General features: G+C 41.4%; 1 protein-coding gene across 1 annotated transcript in view; it reads right to left on the bottom strand.

Moving 5' to 3' along the window:
* DCC (DCC netrin 1 receptor) overlaps positions 1 to 21,837 on the bottom strand; it is a 1,008,503-nt gene that overhangs the window by 70,150 nt on the left and 916,516 nt on the right. The window contains exons 21-23 of the mRNA XM_069745998.1: positions 18,873 to 18,905; positions 14,527 to 14,586; positions 1,600 to 1,759 (exon numbers count right to left, since the gene is read on the bottom strand). Of these exons, the coding sequence (XP_069602099.1) occupies positions 1,600 to 1,759; positions 14,527 to 14,586; positions 18,873 to 18,905 (253 nt within the window). The remainder of the gene's footprint in view (positions 1 to 1,599; positions 1,760 to 14,526; positions 14,587 to 18,872; positions 18,906 to 21,837) is intronic.

Here is a 21,837-nt window from a genome sequence, read left to right as displayed (position 1 = left end):
ATCAGAAGCCGGGACGTCATTCACAGGTCCGAAAGGCGCGCTTTTTAAACAAAGAAGCCTGCCGGTTAGCAGCGTGAAGTCCAGGGGCCGCCGGAGAGGTGAGCATATCAATATTTTTTATTTTAATTCTTTATTTTACACATCCCTATGGATCCCAGGGCCTGAAGGAGAGTTTCCTCTCCTTCAGACCCTGGGAACCATGAGAATACATTCCGATACTTGATGTCCCATTGACTTGTATTGGTATCGGATATCGGTATCGGCGATATCCGATATTTTTCGGGTATCGGCCGATACTATCCGATACCGATACTTTCAAGTATCGGACGGTATCGCTCAACACTAGTTATCAGTCATTGTAAAGGAGAAGATGAGCTGTGACATCACCTGCTGAGAATGGTGGATCCTGTGTTTTCTACTGTATATAGAGGTGTTATCAGTCATTATACAGGAGGAGGAGGTGAGCTGTGACATCACCTATTGTGAATGGTGGATCCTGTGTTATCTGCTATATATAGAGGTGTTATCAGTCATTATACAGGAGGAGGAGGTGAGCTGTGACATCACCTATTGTGAATGGTGGATCCTGTGTTATCTACTGTATATAGAGGTGTTATCAGTCATTGTAAAGGAGGAGGAGGTGAGCTGTGACATCACCTATTGTGAATGGTGGATCCTGTGTTATCTACTGTATATAGAGGTGTTATCAGTCATTGTACAGGGGGAGGAGGTGAGCTGTGACATCACCTATTGTGAATGGTAGATCCTGTGTTATCTACTGTATATATAGGTGTTATCAGTCATTGTACAGGTGGAAGAGGTGAGCTGTGACATCACCTATTGTGAATGGCAGCTTCTGTGTTATCTACTGTATATAGAGGTGTTATCAGTCATTGTACATGAGGAGGAGGTGAGCTGTGACATCACCTATTGTGAATGGTGGATCCTGTGTTATCTACTGTATATAGAGGTGTTATCAGTCATTGTAAAGGAGGAGGAGGTGAGCTGTGACATCACCTATTGTGAATGGTGGCTCCTATGTTATCTACTGTATATAGAGGTGTTATCAGTCATTGTACAGGGGGAGGAGGTGAGCTGTGACATCACCTATTGTGAATGGTGGATCCTGTGTTATCTACTGTATATAGAGGTGTTATCAGTCATTGTACAGGAGGAGGAGGTGAGCTGTGACATCTATTGTCAATGGTGGATCTGTGTTATATACAGGGGTGTAAACACACAAACAGGGCAGAGTACAAAATCCACCAGAGAATAAAAATTAGAAAACTGTATAAAGAAAAAAATGTATATAGAGGTGTTATCAGTCATTGTACAGGTGGAGGAGGCGAGCTGTGAATGTTGGATTATCCGTTATCTGTTTATATGTTACCCCTTTCACGGTAATCCTTACATCAATCATACTGAGATGATTACTAAGAAGTGATCTCGGAACAGGACAAATGAATTGACTATTAGTCTTAGTGGCAAAAATGAAAACAGCAAGATTCCAGAATTTGCTTCAAGATTTAGTCTACTAGATGGATGATAACATAAATGACCAGCATGTATAAGCAGAATCCATAGCAGAACGTGACGTACTTTCTCTGCTGTGCAGATGACCTTCTGGTGCAGATCACGGCCACTATCACCACCACCAGGATTGTGATGGCTCCAACAGTCACCACTATGATCACCAAGAGGTTGCTGTTCTTCTGGGGCGTCACACCATGGGGCGGGTGCATCTGTCCAATAGGAGGTTCTGTAAAACAAGAAGAATTAGATAATTAGCCTGGAGGTATCTGCATTAAAACATAGTTAATTGATTTAAAACAACGCAGGTTATTGTTACACATGCAGCTATATAACTAGTCTTGTGACTCTCAAGAAGGTTCCTACGGAGCGTTGTTGATGACTTACGTCCATTTGTCTGAAAGTAATAGATTTATATACAGGGAAGACCGGTCCATATCTCAGGAACAAAAGAAAAACATCGCTGGGTTCAAGGGAACAGGGTTGTTTACCACCATTTAAAAGAACACATATCTTTATGGTACGTGATAGGTCCATGATTGGCGCTTAAAAGGTTATTTCCATATTCATAAATGGTATTGTTAGACAGTCCTTGTAAAGACAAGCAATTTTGCAATTTACCATTTGTTAAAATTTTCAGCCAATTTTTGAGACATCAACATTTTTCTTTTGTTTACAGCTCGTTGCCCGGGAGACCGACCACTGGTGCAAAATAGCAGAACATGTGCAGTGCAGACAAGCTCTTTTCTATTCAGCTTGTAAGCACTTATTTTGAAGCTGACCATGATTGCTGTGGACTTGCTGCTACCTCCTAATCCTGGCCGGTTTCAGAGCAGTGCTTACAAGCTAGACGGCAGCGGTGGTCGGACTCTGAGGCAACAAAAGAAAAGCCTAAATATCTCGAAAACAGCTGCAAATTTTAATAAGAAGTAAATTGCAAAAGTGTTTGTTTTTACAAGTGCTATCTGAAAATATTAATATATGAAAAAGGGAATAACTCATGCCTCGAAATAGGGATTCCAATGATGAGAGGTGTAGTCGTGGAACCCTGATGACCCCAGTTAATCACTGATCATGTGGAGTTTTATAATTATACCCTTTAATATTTGAAACCCCATTTTTATGGCCTTTAAGCACCACCCAGGAGCACTTCCAAAACTTTTCAGGAACGCCTACTTTAAGACGCATTTGCATGTAATCCAGCCCCTTAAAAGTCCCAATCATTCTAAGCATTAATGGATTTTATTCCAAGGAATGATATATAATAGCAAATGATGAAAGTTAAACCATTACTAAATCTACATACGGGGAATATACCGCTAGGTATCATAGGTTAAAATGCCATTTGTAAACTCAGCAAACCTTCCCCGTGCATCAGGCAGAGGAGCTGGCGTGAGCTTTGAGACATCCAGAAATACTTTATGTATGGAAGATTTATTTAAAGACCTTGGTGTATACAGCGATGTTGCTCTGTGTACATTTATTCCATATTGATGGGAAAACTGTGCTCTGAGCAGATGTGAGTTATGGATAATGTTCTCCAATATTAGCTGCGGCCCCTGTGAGGGAGGCTCGCCGCTGCTTGTCATGTTAATTTATACATGGATTTAATGTTGACTTTTGCAGAGAGGATTGTGGAGGAGATATGTATAAAAATCTGTAAAAATGACAGGAAAATACAGATTTTATGTTTTACTGGGGACCTGTATAAATTAGCTTAAACACACTAAATGCGAGCAATTTAGATGAACTAATTAGGAATTTTTTCATATATAAATAATCCTTATGGTAAAGCATCTAAAGAGTATCTGTCATGAAGACCAAAGTGGCCAGTTTTAGGACTTATTTTATTCCCATTACTCCGGTGAGTATTTTTTTTTTTTAGCTGTTTAAATGTGCCATACGGTTCCAAAGATATGGTCTGGGACATAGATCATAAGATCCTCGGGGGCGTGTTTTCATCCATCTCTGCATTGTTACTTTATGAGCCACACCCTCTTTGAAAGAGTTAAAAAAATTAGCACAAAATAAAAATGCCGGTATCTTTGGAACCTCATGGTGGATAATAAAAAAAAGAAAAGTCGAATAATCAACAAATTAGCGGTAATGAAATAAGAATGAAAACCTACTACTAATAAACTAGTGAGAGATTCTCTTTAGATGTCACCCATTGCTCCCTCCTAGTCCTCGTCCCCGACAAATGATGTTGTGCACATTAGATGGTCCAGTTCAAAGGCTATAGCTGATATTCTGATATTCAAGTATGAGAGGGAAAAACTCATTGTCTTTCTGGGTATGGAAACCATCTCATGTTGGGTCCATTTCTTTTCTATATGAATAGAATAAATCTGTAGAGACTGCCAAAATATGAAACACAGAAAAAAGGGGAAAAAAGCCAGCTTAGCAGACCGATAGAAGAGAAGGTCGCATTTGCTACATCACTGGCTAACTTTACCTTTCCAAAGGTTGCCAACCTGGATGTAGAATTACATAGTGACTACAGTTGGTGTGAATTGATTCGCAGGACCCGTCTCATTAGAAACGTCAGAAATCTATGGCTGCCCGATGGGAACCATGAGAACTGCCTCCTATCTCATGGTCTTCCTTTTGTTGGGCAGCACGGTGAGCTCAGTGGTAAGCACTGTTGCTTTGCAGCACTGGGGTTCAAATCCCACCAAGGACAGTATCTGCGAGGAGTTTGTATATTCTCCCTGTATTTTTACTGGTTTCCTCCCACATTCCAAGACATTCTGATAGGGACTTTTGATTGTGAGCATCAATAGTAATTTTTGAAAAGTGCTATGGTTGGCTTGGCACAACGTCATCATCGTGAGTGGTTCCTGCAAATGAGTCGCTCCAACTCTAAGGGTGCTTTCACATTGCGCTCTAGCCCATGTTGAGTGGTTGCGTCTTGGGGTCAGACTTCAGTAAGCGTATACTCCCGAAAATGATGAACGTCAAAGCATATGCTGAATCTGTCGGCACCGTTATAGTCTATGGCCCAATCAGTGCATACGCCTGAATCCTGTTTTGGGCTGAGATCAGATGCAAGCCCCGATGGAACAACTGAAGAACGCAATGTGAAAGGAGCCTAACACTTTGGACAAGATTGCATCATGTAGTTCTCATGAGTACTTGTTAATCATCATTCATTTTTCGAAAGCAGTAGGATGAACTTGTGACTTCTCTGTAGGGGCTTCATAAATGTGCCTGGATCTTTCCTTAGAGACCTATTCTCCATTGGTGATGGTCCACTTTGCCCTCAAGCATGGGTCTATCTATAGGGAATTCAGAGGTATCAGTCTAATCTAGGCCATGAGGACCAAAGAAAATGGTGTCAGAAGAATAATGATATATTGGTGTAATAATGAAAGCATTTTAGGGTAGTTGGCTGGACAGGTTACAGATTTGAGCTCAGAGGCTACACATCTGACCTCGGGGTCCCTGTGAGCTGAACATGATGCACTGACTATAAGTCTACTCCTGAATTGCTATATAAAGTGGTAGTACGTGATTAGAAATAAACATGACTTTTTCCAAAAACAGGACCAAGCCTGTCTACAGATTGTGATTGGTATTGAGGTTCAGTGAAGTGAATGGGGCTTATTTATTTATTTTACCCACTTGGGCACCATTAGTTCAACAACACCTTACGGGCATCATAATCTATGTTCCCATTGGGGCTCACAATCTAAATTCCCTATCAGTATGTTTTTGGAGTGTGGGAGGAAACCCAAACAAACATGGAGAGAACTTACAAAACTCCTTACAGATGTTGTCCTTGGTGGGATTTGAACCCAGGACCCAAGGAACAGTGCTAACCCCTGAGCCACCTTGATCCAAATGGGGCTCATATGAGCCAAAATTAATAGAGAGAAGTGGCATTGTTTTTGAAAGCCGCCACATTTTTTTCTAATTCTAGAAAACTCTTACATTTAAAGGAAACTCTTCCTGATAGACATTTACAGAAATGGTGTTCATTTTATACCTACATGTTGGCACCTTTAAGAAAGCTTCATACTATCCTACAAACCCCTAAGGAGTAAGGCATTTGCTGCCATTGTGCCATAGGAATGGTGTTTCCCAAGGGCGCCTCTCTAACATATGCCAATTTACATTACTAAAGAGCTGTATAAGTGGTTGATGCCATTGGCAAAAAAACATGAGAGGATGAGAAGCATTTACCGGCGGCTCTTCTGGACGTTCATCTCGTAGGCTCCATTTTTTTTCTATCTTTTTGTGCCGAGTATACATTTACACAGTGAGATGAAGAATAAAGAGAGAGAGCTGATTTCATATGCTATCCTTTATCTTATCAAGAAGAAGAGAATCTCTTCAAAGGAGGCTACAGACTTCTTCTTTGCTGAAAGTTGAAAGCTTCATTGAAGCCCCCCGACAGCTCCGTGAAAACTTCGAGCCTTATTACTTTGCATTTCAAAATCAGCCATTAAAATAACATTTTACCAGAATGACATTTGGCTCACGTAATCAGAATATCACAGGCTGAAAGTATGTATCCGCTATGGAATCTGGAGAATTATTGCAGACGTGATTTCAAAGGAGGCAATGCAAAGTTGGAAATGTGCCAATCTCAGGAGGCCACTTTGAGACTCCATTGTTTGGATGGGTGGGAATCTTACCTCCTCAAATCCTCTGCGATCATATATCTACCCTACTTTTTTGGATGGGTGATACTTGTATTAAGTAGGACAAGTCATTTAAACCTTTCTCGATATGTGATGTAAATGTATGTCACCTGCCAGGTGTGAAGGTATAGAGTGGGCTCCTCACACTTCATGCCGACGTCCACCTCTACCACCAGCAATCGAAGCTAGCTCCAAATGCTACTGTTAACTCTTTAAATACCACTATCAATCTCAAGCAGAGATGCAATCCCAGTAATGTTCCATTTTTGGATACTTATTGCCCAAGAGAGATGATTGCGCAGTGCCGATTGGTTGCTATCGCAGCTGGTGTCCCCCACCGGCACCATCTTAGTACTCCTATCAATCTTAGCATTAATTTTCATTATTGTGGTTTTTCAGTATGCAAAATAAGTGATCAGACGGACACAGGTTCAAGTCTAAGACTAAGAAAAAAAATGTTTAGTAATAATAATAATTAAAAAAAATAAATAATAATAGTAAAATAAGTGAGATGTTGAATCATCCTTCATCTCCGTTTCCATGGCTGCCCATAAGAATGGCATTGATTATGCAAACGAGAAGGGGCACTTTGCGCTCACCGGACAGCCATCACACCTTCAATATTCCAGTTTGAGGGAATCCTGAGTATTGGAACAGAATTGAAAACCATGTAAGAGACTTGGGACAGAACCCCTGTGTTGTGTTAGTCAGCAAGGTTTCTGGGTGTTGGACTGTACTGATCAGTGTACCAGACACCACTCTATTCAACGAAGAACCACTGTGCCCATGTGAACCCTGTAAGTGACGCGATGCTCATGTAAGTGTGTACCAGGCACATCTATTTACACGGATGGATCACTGCCTTCCTGTGTCGACACTACTGCCCATATAGGCGAGCTGTTGTGTATGTGCACACAACGAGAGGGACTTGGTGCTCACAGGAAAGCCATTTCACTTTCATTTTGCTAGAGGTAGCGGTAGAGAAGTGGACCCCACTGATGACCGTGCATAAATCCGATTGGTAGAGCATTGGATCCCAGTGATGACAGTGCACCAATCCGATTGGTAGAGCATTGGATCCCAGTGATGACAGTGCACCAATCCAATTGTTAGAGCATTGGATCCCAGTGATGACAGTGCACCAGCACCAATCCAGTTGGTAGAGAATTGGACCCCACTGATGACACTGCGCCAATCCGATTGGTAGAGCATTGAATCCCAGTGATGCCAGTGCACCAATCCAATTGTTAGAGCATTGGATCCCAGTGATGACAGTGCACCAGCACCAATCCAATTGGTTGAGAATTGGACCCCACTGATGACACTGCACCAATCCGAATGTTAGAGCATTGAATCCCAGTAATGACAGTGCACCAATCCAATGGGTAGAGCATTGGACCCCACTAATGACAGTGCACCAATCCAATTGGTAGAGAATTGGACCCCACTGATGACACTACACCAATCCAATTGGTAGAGCATTGAATCCCAGTAATGACAGTGCACCAATCTTATTGGTAGAGCATTGGATCCCAGTGATGACAGTGCACCAATCCAATTGGTAGAGCATTGAATCCCAGTGATGACAGTGCACCAATCCAATTGGTAGAGCATTGGATCCCATGATGACAGTGCATCAGCACCAATCCAATTGGTAGAGAATTGGACCCCACTGATGACACTGCGCCAATCCGATTGGTAGAGCATTGAATCCCAGTGATGACAGTGCACCAATCCAATTGGAAGAGCACTGGATCCCAGTGATGACAGTGCACCAATCCAATTGGTAGAGCATTGAATCCCAGTGATGACAGTGTACCAATCCGATTGGTAGAGTATTGGATCCCAGTAATTACAGTGCACCCATCCGATGGGTAGAGTATTGGACCCCATTGATGGTGGTGCACCAGCACAACCATATACATAATAAACTGCAGTGCCTTGTAGAGATGAGCTGATTGCACAATCTGACTGGTGCCGATAAGAAGGGTTATGTAGTGCTCACAGAAGCACCACGACCCCTTCATTGTGCCAATCATTGGGGTCCAACATAAGGATAGGTCAGCAATGATAAAAATCCTAGAAAACCTCTTTAACTTCTCCTTTTTTAAGAATAGAAAGTCAGAACTTTTTGCAACTCATATTTACTTTCCTTGTTCTTTTTTCTCCTTTTTCTCCTTCCTTTGGCGCTAATGATCTATTGCTACAAAGCGTCCTGAAAACTGACACGTCACTGCGGGTTCTTTTCTACTTTGGTATAATTGTGTCTCAGCCTGAGCTATTCTACAACTAATATCCAGAAATCTCTGAGGTTCCCGCTCCCCGTGGAGCCTCCGCTGGGAGCCGGTAATGAATTTCTTTAATCGAGGAGCGAATTCTGCCATTACTTAGTATTTTTACATTCAGGGTTGATGCCACATTCTCGGATGACCCACAAGCTGATCTTTGGCTCTCCGTTTGATCACGAGAATAGGAGTCTTTTGGCAGGCGGCAGATTTCCTCCGATGGCGGTCTCATGTCATTTATCCATTGTCATCTCTACGGATGGCTGCCACATCTTACACAACAAGCCCATACTTAAGTAATATCTTATTTCCCCACAGACATTTTGGAGAAAATTAAGTATCTTGCTGCATATTAATTTTCAGCTTGGCCAAGCATGCGGAGACGACTGTGTTGTCCACATTCATATCCTCCCCTCATTAGGAAATACATTTGTCTTCATCATTACCGTCTTTGTATGTATTATTTAATGTTTAATAGGCGGCATGCTGAAGAGAGAGCAAATAGGATGTAGCCAACGTCTAGCACGCACTTATAATCTGTGGGGAGAAAGTGGAAGAAGACATTGGGCAAAATTAAAGGGGATCTGTGACACTATGAGATCCAAATCGATTGTATACAGATCCTTGTGCTGGCATGGTCTACCGTCCCTCCAATATATTGTATATAATGGCTATAGACAGATGGACAATATATGGAAGATATACAGTGGCATGTAAAAGTTTGTGCACCCCTGGTCAAAATTACTGTTATTACCGACAGCTAAGCAAACTGAAGATGAAATGATCTCTAAAAGGGCTAAAGTTAAAGACGACACATTACCTTTGTATTTTAGGTAAAAAAAAATATATATATATATATTGTCATTTTTTACATTTTAAAAATTACAAAAAGGAAAATGGGCCAATGCAAGAGTTGAGGCACCCTTGGAGACTTGTGTGCTCAGATAACATTGACCAAGGTTTCACACCTTAATTAGCCTGTTAGGGTTATGGCTTGTTCACCATTGTTAGTAAAGGCCAGGTGATGAAAATTTCCCAGCTTTACAAAAACCCAACCTCCTCTAACCTTGTGCCAAAAACGGCAGTCATGGGTTCTTTTAAGCAGCTGCCTAGCACTCTGAAAATGAAAATGGCAGAGACCCACAAAGCAGGAGAAGGCTATAAGAAGATAGCAAAGTGTTTTCAAGTTGCCCTTGGCTCAGTTAGAAATGTAATTAAGAAATGGCAGATAACAGGAACAGTGGAGGTCAAGAAAAGGTCTCGAAGACCAAGCAAAATCTCAATGAGAGCTGCTCGTACGATTGCTAAAGAGGCAAATGCTTGACTGCAAAAGATTTGCAGAAATATTTAGCAGACTCTGGAGTGGTGGAACATTGTTCTACTGTCCAGAGACACCTGTCCAAATATGGCCTTCATGGAAGAGTCATCAGAAGAAAACCTCTCCTCTGTCCTATCCATAAAATTCAGCATCAGAAGTATGCAAAAGAACATCTAAACAAGCCTCATGCATTTTGGAAACAAGTCCTGTGGATCGATGAGGTTAAATTAGAACACTTTGGCCACAATGATCAAAGGAATATGTGGAGAAAAAAGGGCAAAGAATTTCAGGAAAAGAAAATCTCGCCAACCATTGATCATGGGGATGGGGATCATGCTTTGAGGTTGGGTTGCAGCCAATGGCACAAGGAACATTTCATGGGTAGAGGGAAGAATGAATTCAATGAAATTTTAACAAATTCTTGATACAAGCATGACACCATCTGTAAAAAGCTGAAGGTGAAAACAGGATGGCTTCTACAAATGGATAATGATCCTAAAGACACATCAAAATCCACAATAGATGACTTTAAAAGCTGCAAGCTGAAGGTTTTACAATGGCCCTCACAGTCCTCTGATCTGAACATCATTGAACATCTGTGGCTAGACCTCAAAATAGCAGAGGATGCAAGATGACTCAGGAATCTCACAGATCTGGGAGAATTTTCCAATGAAGAATGGATGAAAGTTCTTAAATGATAACTGAAAGACTCTTTTCTGCCTAGAAGCAGCATTTACAAGCTGTGATACTTGCAAATGGGGATGCCACTAGGATTTTTATCAGTATGTTTTTGGAGTGTGGGAGAGACTGTAGAAACACACACAAACATGGGGAGAACATACAAGCTTCTTGCAGGTGCTGTCCTTGGTGTGATTTAAACCCAGGACCTCAGTGCTGCAAGGATGCAGTGGTGACCACTGCGCCACCGTGCTGCTCGAATACTATACTAGATATTGAAAATATATGCTATATATTACATATACTATAATATATTAGAGATAGGAAATCAGTGAGTCCATCATGTTGTGTATAGGGGCCGTGGGGCCATCATGCTGTGTGTGGGGCACTTTAGGGCATCATGCTGTGGAAGGTATTATCCTGTGTTGGGGTTATTGTGGTGGGATTTTACTTTGCTAGAGGCACTGTGGTGGGAGGAAATTACAGTGGGGTTATCATGCAGTATAGGGGGCATTTTTGAAGGCATCTCACTCTATAATGGCCATGAAAGTTTTGTAGTAGTGGGTGAGAACACTAAGGGGCATCAGTATTGGCAATTTGTGTCCCTCTCCTTGATTTTAAAAGTTTGGATGCATCACCCTGCCTAATCAGCAAAATAATATTTTATGGCATGTGTGTATGTATGTATGTGTGTGTATGTATGTGTATTAGTGTATATGTGTGTATGTGTTTGTATATGTGTATGTGTGTATATGTGTGTATGTGTTTGTATATGTGTATGTGTGTGTATGTATGTGTGTGTATGTGTGTATGTGTGTGTATGTGTTTGTATATGTGTATGCATGTATGTGTGTGTTTGTATATGTGTGCATGTATGTGTGTGTATGTATGTGCATGTGTGTATATGTGTGTATGTGTATGTATGTGTGTATGTGTTTGTATATGTGTATGTGTGTATGTATGTGTGTATGTGTGTGTGTATGTATGTGTGTGTGTTTGTATATGTGTGCATGTATGTGTGTGTATGTATGTGCATGTGTATATGTGTGCATGTGTATGTATGTGTGTGTGTGTGTATGTGTGTGTATGTATGTGTTTGTATATGTGTATGTGTGTATGTATGTGTGTGTTTGCATATGTGTATGTGTGCATGTATGTGTGTATGTCTGTGTATGTGTGTATGTGTGTGTATGTGTTTGTATATGTGTGTATGTATGTGTGTGTGTTTGTATATGTGTATGTGTGCATGTATGTGTGTATGTACGTGTATGTGTGTATGTACGTGTATGTGTGTATGTGTATATGTGTATGTATGTGTGTATGTGTTTGTATATGTGTATGTGTGTGTGTATATGTGTATGTGTGTATATATGTATGTATGTATGTGTATATGTGTGTATGCGTATGTATGTGTGTATGTGTATATGTGTATGTGTGTGTATGTGTTTCTATGTGTATGTACGTATGTGTATATATGTGTGTATGTGTTTGTATATGTGTTTGTATATGTGTATGTATGCATGAGTGTATGTGTGTATATGTGTTTGTATATGTGTATGTGTGTGTATGTGTTGGTATATTTGTATATGTGTATGTATGTGTGTGTATGTTTGTGTGTGTGTGTGTTTGTGTTCGTGGGGGACCCAAATTAAGACTTTTGCTTTGGGGTCTCATAATTTCTATGTGCACCACTGAGCGTGACATTGTAAAATCGTCTATAACCTGATATTAATGTTTTGCCATTAATATTAATGATTCCTTCCGGGGGCGACACAAACACTCACTTCTGTAAATGTCATTGCCCTTCCCGCTGACTTGTGATGAAGCGCTCGCACTGCGGAGTCACCGAGGACGGATACCGGACTTTATATCGGCGCGTGAACTAATGAAACCATCCTGACCCCGATACACTGTAATAACGGATACGGGCCGGGGATGATCCCGCAGTCGCAGGTTCATTTACCGTAATTTGCATTTAATTAGGAAAAGCTTCTGTACTATTGTGTTCCTGGTGTCAGCTATCGAGCTGCAGCCATACAATAAAGTGATTAATCACCGGCAGGCACAGACTGCGGACCCATACTGGGAAAGGAGTGAAGACAATGAGACTTTAACCTTTTTTTGATCCTTAACTTTAACATTTTTTACCCCTTCCTGGCAGATCTAATTTTCCTCAAATTTATCCCTCACCACCCCTTGATTTTAGCAAACTGAAATTTTGTGATATTTGCTAAAAATCGCACAAACACAGATTTTCGGAAGAAATCCTGCAATCATCAATGACCCGTGAAAGAAGATTTCTGCATGAATCCTCCAGGGAAAGCAATGGAATGCAGATTGGCCATTAACAATGATTGGCGGCCATTGTTATCTACGTATTCATACGTCTGTCTTTCTCAGTCCGCACTCGGACCGGCCCGAGGGTCTCCTAACCTAAAGTCAACAGCCTCATGCATGCGTTTGAGGCTTTCAGAATCCGGTCAGAAGACTCGTAGTCGGACAACTCATGGCGGTCCAAGCATGGAAAGAAGGATGTGTGAAACCGGCCATAGGCAAATCATGGCCTACCGGGTCTTGGGGACTCGCTAGCTACTATATCAAGGGTTACAATCAGGAACAGGCTGGTCACATTGGATTTGAAGAGTTCGTTTGGGGGACATCATTACCGAAAGGGGCACAGGATGGAGAACATTATACCAGGAAGGAACCCAGGATGGAGAACATTATACCAGGAAGGCGCCCAGGATGGGGAACATTATACCAGGAACAGGCCCAGGATGGGGAACATTATACCAGGAAGGGGCCCAGGATGGGGAACATTATACCAGGAAGGGGCCCAGGATGGGGAACATTATACCAGGAAGGGGCCCAGGATGGGGAACATTATACCAGGAAGGGGCCCAGGATGGGGAACATTATACCAGAAATGGGCACATGATGGGGAACATTATACCAGGAAGGGGCCCAGGATGGAGAACATTATACCAGGAAGGGGCCCAGGATGGGGAACATTATATCAGGAAGGGACCCAGGATGGAGAACATTATACCAGGAAGGGGCACATGATGGGGAACATTATACCAGGAAGGGACCCAGGATGGAGAACATTATACCAGGAAGGGACCAAGGATGGGGAACATTATACCGGGAAGGGGTCCAGGATGGAGAACATTATACCAGGAAGGGGCACAGGATGGTGTACATTATACCAGGAAGGGGAACATTATACCAGGAAGGGGCACATGATGGGGAACATTATACCAGGAAGGGGCCCAGGATGGGGAACATTATACCAGGAAGGGGCCCAGGATGGGGATGTTACCACATTATGGGGAGCCAACATGTATGTCTATATCAGACTTAGAATGCTATAAGGCTATAAGGGCCCGTATTATTGAAGGACATGCAGTTGGAGACCCAGGTCCAACTTTTGCACCATCAGACTCTAGTTTTGCCACTGCATGGTGATCCTGGTAAACATGCTTTATAATTGGGAAGGCGATGGTGGGGTATGTGGATGGACAACTCCGCCTATGTTGCCAAACAGTCCACATGTTATTTCACTGTGACATCTATAAGAATATTGCAATATATTTTGCTGCACATTTCATTCATATTAATACAATTTTAGACAGTACACCCTTTATTTGGGGACTGGCATCACAGCAAGGGCAGATATCAACCCTCCTGGGCTAAAAAGGGCCTATAATGTTCTTGTCAAACACGCTACAGGTGTGTCTTTCCTCACCTTTAAATTTCACTTAATATATCTCAAAATATTTGGTACAATATGATCAGATTTGAAAAAAACAACAACATGGTTTTTGTGATACTCTGTCGGGAAATGTGTATGTTACATGCGCCTATAGGTTGTAATCTGAATTAGCATCTTGTTGCGTTACCGTATTGAATTTAAATAATAAAAAAATTGGTTTTAAAAAAAAAATTGTGTAAAATACGGGAGGACACATTAAAATACATGTTTTAGCCGATAGAGGAGTACGCGGGAGTCTGAACTGTGACCTGGAACTGGCCTGCTGACAAAAGTAATAAATATCAATGTACCTACCGTTAAGACTACTCCGGTCAATCGAATTGGTATCCACTGGCCAGTACATCCCGTGTTGACCTATAAGTAGAGAAAAATAAAATGTATTATGCATATTATAGTTGTTGTCAATAATGACCCTTATATATATCAAAAAGGGTAGTCATAACCAGATTTATGTTCCCACCGGTGTCTAAAAATGTACAATATTCCCATTATGTAAAGCAGGCTGGTGGGTTCACGTTGCAGCAACCCCCGGTAATCCCAGGATTCTGCGATGCAGTATACTGCCTCTCTATTCTACACAGACTTGTTTTGGATCTTCATACTACAAGAAACATGAGAATACTGCAGCTCCTGTGATGTCATGACCTTATGACCCTCCGCGAGTCCCAACTTAGTGTAAGAGGCGAGGGTATTTCAGGACTAGCGACGGGAATCAGAAGATGATGCCACGAGGACCAGACGGGAGACGATGAGGAGCGGCGGGGTCGGAGAGGTGAACGGTAAGCTGGGTTTAAGGATTTCTTTATTTTTTTACATATTACATTTATTACGCTCTGGCGTCTGTAGAGACCGCGAAGTATAATAAGGGCTATTAAATTTGCAGATAATTTATTCCCAGGAAAATCCGTGTGAAAAGGCGAGTTCTAATTTTGCCTGATTCGCTCATGTCTAGTTGTATGGAGGCTTGGCGGAAAGATAACCGGAAAATAGGATTTAAGTAAATATGATCTAGTCATAGATGCCTAAACTCTGCCAAACTCATTGATTTCGCCATGCTGACTCTCCCCAACAGATGATGATGTGGGAAGAAAGGATTGGGCATGGTGAATTTTCAATTCTCAGGAAATATACGCTGCATCCGGATGTATTTGACAGTTGCTTACTCCCCTTTTTTTTATTGAATGGGGGTTCTGTTTTCCAAATGAACATTTGACTGACAGCTGTTAAAGGGGTATGGATCCCTTTAACGCCCTGGATGCTCAATAATAATTAAACAATATACATCCAATATTTATTTCGGATGTATGGAAGTGTGACTCCTTCAACCAAATATTGGGTGGAGCAGTGACTCGGTTACCGCTGCAGGCAGTGGCAGCAATTGGCTGCAATGGTCTAATGCAGTGTTCCCCAACTCCAGTCCTCAAGAGCCACCAACAGGTCGTGTTTCTAGGATTTCCTTAGTATGGTTCTGGTGATGGAATTGATGCCTGTCTAGATTATGGAGTTCTCACCTGGGCATTACTAAGGAAATCCTGAAAACATGACCCGTTGGTGGCTCTTGAGGACCGAACTTGGGGAACACTGGTCTAATGCGTACTCGGTTGGAAAAAAAATCATGGAGATCGATGGGTAGTGAGATAATGCGGGAAGAGGAGCAGCGGGGGATCAGTAATGTGAGGAAACTGTATATATATATATTATTTTTTTTAGCGTTCCGGGCTGTTTTAAAAAAAACAAACAGATGTGGATAAACCCTTTAGGTTGTTTTTTCTGTATCTTTAACTCAATGACAGCAGCCGTAAGACTAAACCAAACCTTCTACTCATGTGATGATAAATGCAATCCCGCAATGTTCTAGGCTCCGACTTTTTGCCTAATAGAACATGTCCTGATATCCGTCTCGTCTCCAGATATACATAAATATATGACATGTTAGTGTCTGGCTCTGGGATCCTAGAAGCTGCCAATCTCTTGTCGAAGAAGAAAAAGAATATTTTTGCTCATACCAATTAGAGCCACCGAGGCTTCCCCTTCCCCCTATAATCCATAACGCTGGCTCACTCTTGTTTGACAATCTCCGATAGACCAGAAAGGCCACGTAACACATGACAGATGTAATACAGATTCCTATCACATCTCCTCTGCCCACCCTACTTGATGGCTTCCATTTGACATTTAGTTGGCTGTAGAGAAATTGCCTTTATTACATGAAATTGTGACAGTCAATCTCATCTACACTGAATGCCTAAGTCTAAATTTACTTGTCATAAGAAATAACGCAGATGCTATGTCCTATTTATACCGGGAGCTGAATCGTAGACAAGGCTTGGTTTGCTAAGAATTAGGCTTTGGTGGTGGCTTGCCCCAAAGCTTCTAAAGACTCTGTGAAAAGACATGCACAATTTCCTTTAGACAGCCAGAGATTGCCACATTTAAGGAAGAAGGACAGAGATGACATCTAGATTTCGACTTTGCACTACTGATGCCATGCATCGGGGAAGATGGCTCCATGTTGTTGATCTCATGATCTCATGAAATGTATCAGATCAACAATTTGACCCAACTCAACTGCATGGAGATTTATGAAGACAGCTGCAAATAGTGATCTTGTCATTGCAATGGCAGTTCCCCACCCGACACCACCATGGAGATCAATCCAAGATCAATTCTTTGACCAATGCATGTCAAAAATTTGACAACAGCTCTCACTGCCAGGTTAAGGTTACTACCCGCAACACTAAAAAAAGGGATTTTTTCAGCCAGATTTTAAGGGTTGGTCTAGTTTAGAAAACTTATTTTGATATCATTTTCATTAGGAAATTGTGATTTTATATAGAGGAGTCTCCTATTAAGGATCTTCATCTCTTGGCCAAATTGAGGAGCAGTTCCAAAAAGCATCTGTCTCCGTGGAGGATCTGTCGTATGTAATACTTAACTTCGCCTTTGGTGGTGCTGCAGGGAAATTAAACACTCACAGTCAGGTTTACCTACTGATTACAACTGATCGCAAGGGATCTTAGCACTTTTTCACAGCTTTAGAAATAAGAGAATCAACCTACAGTTTTGTTTCAGACAGATTATCTCAAATTTGGTAACTGGATTTGATTTAATCCAAATAAAACTAGCTCTGAATTTAAAGTCCCCCCACTGCCACGAGAAGATGTTTATTGTGGTCCGATGTTTCTCCAGAGGCAGTATAATAAACTAATGGGTGGGAAGGTGTTAAAAAGAATACAATATCCTTATCTGTCTCCTCATGTGGACATGACCGGTTGGGCTTCAGTACCAGAAAAACCAAAGACCAACGTGGAGGGCCAAGGAAGCTGCAGTGGAGCTGTCGTTAGGAGTCAGGTGAAAGCTTGCCACAGGTAAGTGTACCATTTTTTTTAACCCTTTCTGGCTCTCAAAAAAGAACAACGTAAAATAGTGGCCAATTTGATTGTGCAAATTGAATCCCAAAAATGTTGTATTTCCTACAATCCAAAATTTTGGTAAAATTCGTAACGAAGTTGCATGTTATGCCTTCTTTTTTGTCTAGTCAGTTTATTATCAAGGAACCTCTCTAACAAGTAGGGATAGTCCAAAGCACAGAACTCTTACATACCAGAATGAATATCAAGAGAAGAGCAGCTGTGGAAACAGAGGATAATTTTGTGATACTCTGTCGGGAGATGTTTATTCCATATGCATCTGATCTAAAGGTGGCCAACCGTTGGTTGTGATGTGAATTGCAGATTGTCAGAGATTTCGCTTGCATGTTGAGATGACAAAATTGAATTTGTATCATGAGACATTGGAGATCATATTACAATTCCAGAAGAGGAAAGGGTGGACACGTCTGTATACGTGAAATGGTCCATATTCTGGATAGATAAGGTGTAGCTTGAAGAATAATTTCCAAGTGATAAACTCAATTTTTGCCATCCGGAATTAGGTGAAAATTTGGCATTAATAGCCTCCGACGAGACCACTCTGACTGTCTCCGAAAACCTAGTATAGCTTTTTTGTTTAATTCCGAGATGTGTCGGTAATTTAGAATGATCTAATCATTAAAATTCGACACGAATATAATACTATACTTAACCAAAAAAAAAATTATAATCATTCCACAAATTCCCCAAAAAACTCAAAAAGTTAAGTATAACCTATGTTTGCCTTTGCTGTCTTGAGACACGGGAATGATTTACAAATATCGCGAATGAAAATCGTCAAATCTGCGAATATATTCTACAGCCAATGAGAGGGAATTGCAAGAGCCGCCTGGAAATTATGCCGAGCTTAATTATACTTAATGTGAATTATTCAGAAGCACGGGGAGAGGGACTAAAATTTATTTCATACAAAGAAGCTTGACATTTTAATTGGTCTTTCAAAAAAAGAGACAAAACAATTTCCTCTCCAGAAAATTTACATCATTCCCATCAAAAAACCGAAGACGGCGGCAGAAGCCTCATCGTAGCAGAACTTCATTAACGAGATTAATTAGCGCGTAGATTGTCGGCGCCTCATCAGGTGTGGCGCGGTCCAGGTGAAAAGCGAAAAGCGCCGCGCGGGTGAGACCGTTCTGCGAGCGCACCATTGGTTTTGTCAGGAGGATGGGGTAGAGGGGGGGAAAAGTTGACAGAATGAGGCCACTGTACCTTGGTCATTAGCCATTTTGTCAGGGTGTTCCACTACAAAGGAAAAAAGAGAGACATTATCATTACATTGTGACAGCTTCTCATAAGACGCTTGAAATATCAAATCAGAAATTTTCGTTAGCGGACTTTATACCGGTAGCCAGGCTTAATGTGCTGCCCGTGGAATCAATTGTAGCATTTTTTCTTTATATTTTGGAAATGTCATCACAGAGATGCAGAAAAAAATATATATATTACGAAAAGGGTAAATTTTGAGATGTGCTCTTCGACTGTCAGACTTACAAGGACTCTTTGAAAGCAGCCGGTACAGGGATAAATGAGGACATAAAACCTGGATGTTCATGCTGATTGCAAATAATATAAAAGATACAATGGTGCTGGATTTCTTTTAAAAATTGTCTACTTTAATAACAGGTATCACCACGCTTAATCTAAGAAAATTCTGTACAGTAATATTAATAGATCCAATGTTTTAAGCTTTAGTAATATATTATAATAATACATTTTTCTAAAATCTGATTTCTCCAGTAAGAACTTCAAATCCCGTTCACAGATGCAAAGATAAAATTCTACCTGTCTACAGCCACCACTAGAGGGAGCTTTAGAGACTATTGCATACTGTGCATCATACACTTTAAAAGGGGTTGTCCACTACTAGGACTACTAGGACAACCCCTTCTTAAACAAAATAGTAAAATAATAAAGCCTATACTCACCTTCCGTGCCGGCAACGTTCCCGTGGTGTCGGCACTCACTCTCCCTAAGCTCGTGATGTGGTGTTGTGACCGGCGGCCCCAATCAGCACTGACGTTACTGTCTCCACCTTAGTAGGAGCTGAACATGAAGGGGAAGTCTTGGATCAGATGCCGTCCGGACTTCCTCTTCATTTTCAGTTTGTCCAAAGGCGGAGATAGTGACTCCAGCGCTGATTGGGCATCACGTGTCATAACACCACATCAGAGCTCCTGGACCATGAGTGCCGACAACTCCGGCCCCGGCATGGGAGGAGCGTATAGGCTTTACATTTTATCGAGTCATAACATTTAGTTGCAGAAGGGGTTGTCCTAGTGGTGGAGAACTCCTTTAATGTATGAGTAGTAGAGATGATCGAATCTACCAATATCTAAATTTGGCAGATCTACTCAAATTTGGCCAAGAAATAAACATATTTGATGCAAATAGAATGTTCCTGGTAATGTTCCAGACCTTAATAAAGTCAGGGTACCTAAACTAATAATGCCTCACGGCTCACAAGCGCTGCAGCCCCTTCTCCGGCATCTTCACTCTGGGCCAAGGATTTTGGTGCCAAGTAGACCTCTGACAGCGACAGTCGTGGTGTAATCAGCACTCGGGGACAGATGTCACATGCCTTCTTGGCGCTGAAAGTCATGGTGCAAAGTGAAGATGCCACCATCATGTGCTGAAGGAAAATGGAGACCGAGCAGAGCTTCAGCGAGGACCAGTCAGGGCATGACCGGTATGGAGAGGACCAAGGAGAGGTGTTTTATAACCCCTTACCAGCCCTCGGAATCCAGCCTGTCAGTAAAGCCTGATTCCCCTGAAGCCAGAAAATTTGAGGAATTCGATTTGTTTAGAATCAATTTGCTTCATTCTAATAACAGTCTACATTTAGATGTTAAGCTCCCTCTAGTTGTGGCTGCAGGTAGCTAGAATTTTATCATTTAGTTTTGAAGGCCATAAAGGAGATTTGGAGCTTCGTATCATAAAAATGAAGTTTCCGGCTCCTATAACGAAATCTTAAGAGTAACTAAACTTTCATTTTTTTTTAGAATTTTGCCCAGCATGGAAAGTTAAGAAAGTTTGCAAATCACTTTATTAGGTGATTTTTCAGCATTCCTGTAAAAAAATAAAATAAAATAATTGCATGTAAGTGGTTTACAAACTCCAGCTTTTCCCCATACTCATTTGGAGTACAGATGATGGCAGTGATGGATCAGCTCCGCCCCGGTTTATCTCTTACTCTAGGGAGAATCTGCTACATGGGATTATTCTGATAAGCAGAACACTAAGAGGAGGAGGCAGGAGCTGACCCATCACTGCCATCATCCGTACTCCACATCAGTACGTTCTGATAAGCAGAACATTCAGGAGGAGGAGACAGGAGCTGACCCATCACTGCCATCATTCGTACTCCACATGAATACGTTCAGCTAAAGGCAGTAATAGGGTCAGATCTGTTGACATTTTCCTCCTGAGTTCTCTTAACTATGTTAAAGAGGTTATTTAGTTTAAAAAATCCTTCTTTCATACACTGTATTCCTAGTTTATACACAAAGCTTCTCTGTCCGGGATCCTTATCTCTTGGTATGAGTGAATATCAGTTACAAAGACTGTCTCTCTCTCTGGAGGACCTGTCCTGTCTTGCATTACAAAGATAACCCATTAATGTGAATGGGCGTGGTGTAATACTTAATTTCCCCTGTGGAGGCGCTGAACAGTGACTTTCAGGTTTAACCATTGATTACAGCTGAACGCTGGCAATTTCTGAATGGCTTCTTGTTCCAGTACTCAACAAGTAGGTTGATCGTCTAGAGTGGGGAACTCCATAATCATTATAACAAATTGATAAAGCTTATATACTACACCCATACGGTGACACATGACGCAATAAAGATATGTTTCCGTATATAAACTCCTAATAGTTGGGAAATGATTATCTATGAGGTATGTATCGCAGAGTGTTGATACCTTCATGATCCCTGTTGGCCAACTAGACATGTGGACAGGTATCACATGAAAGATGAGCGGATCACTTCATAGCAAATCAAATTTGTGTCGAATTTCCACAAAAATTCAGATTTGCCTGAATTAGAAACCCAACAAATTCGCACTCAGACTATACTTTGATGGATTATTTTAAGGGTCGAAAAAGGGTTAAAAGATGCTACAAGATTATGCTCACTTGTCTTGTCCAGCATCAGTCCTCCTCTCACTTTTCAACGGT

This window comes from Ranitomeya imitator, chromosome 1 (genome assembly GCF_032444005.1).
Source record: "Ranitomeya imitator isolate aRanImi1 chromosome 1, aRanImi1.pri, whole genome shotgun sequence".
NCBI classification, from domain to species: domain Eukaryota; kingdom Metazoa; phylum Chordata; class Amphibia; order Anura; family Dendrobatidae; genus Ranitomeya; species Ranitomeya imitator.
Note: the sequence above shows the minus strand (reverse complement) of the source record. Positions and strands in the feature narration are given on the sequence as shown.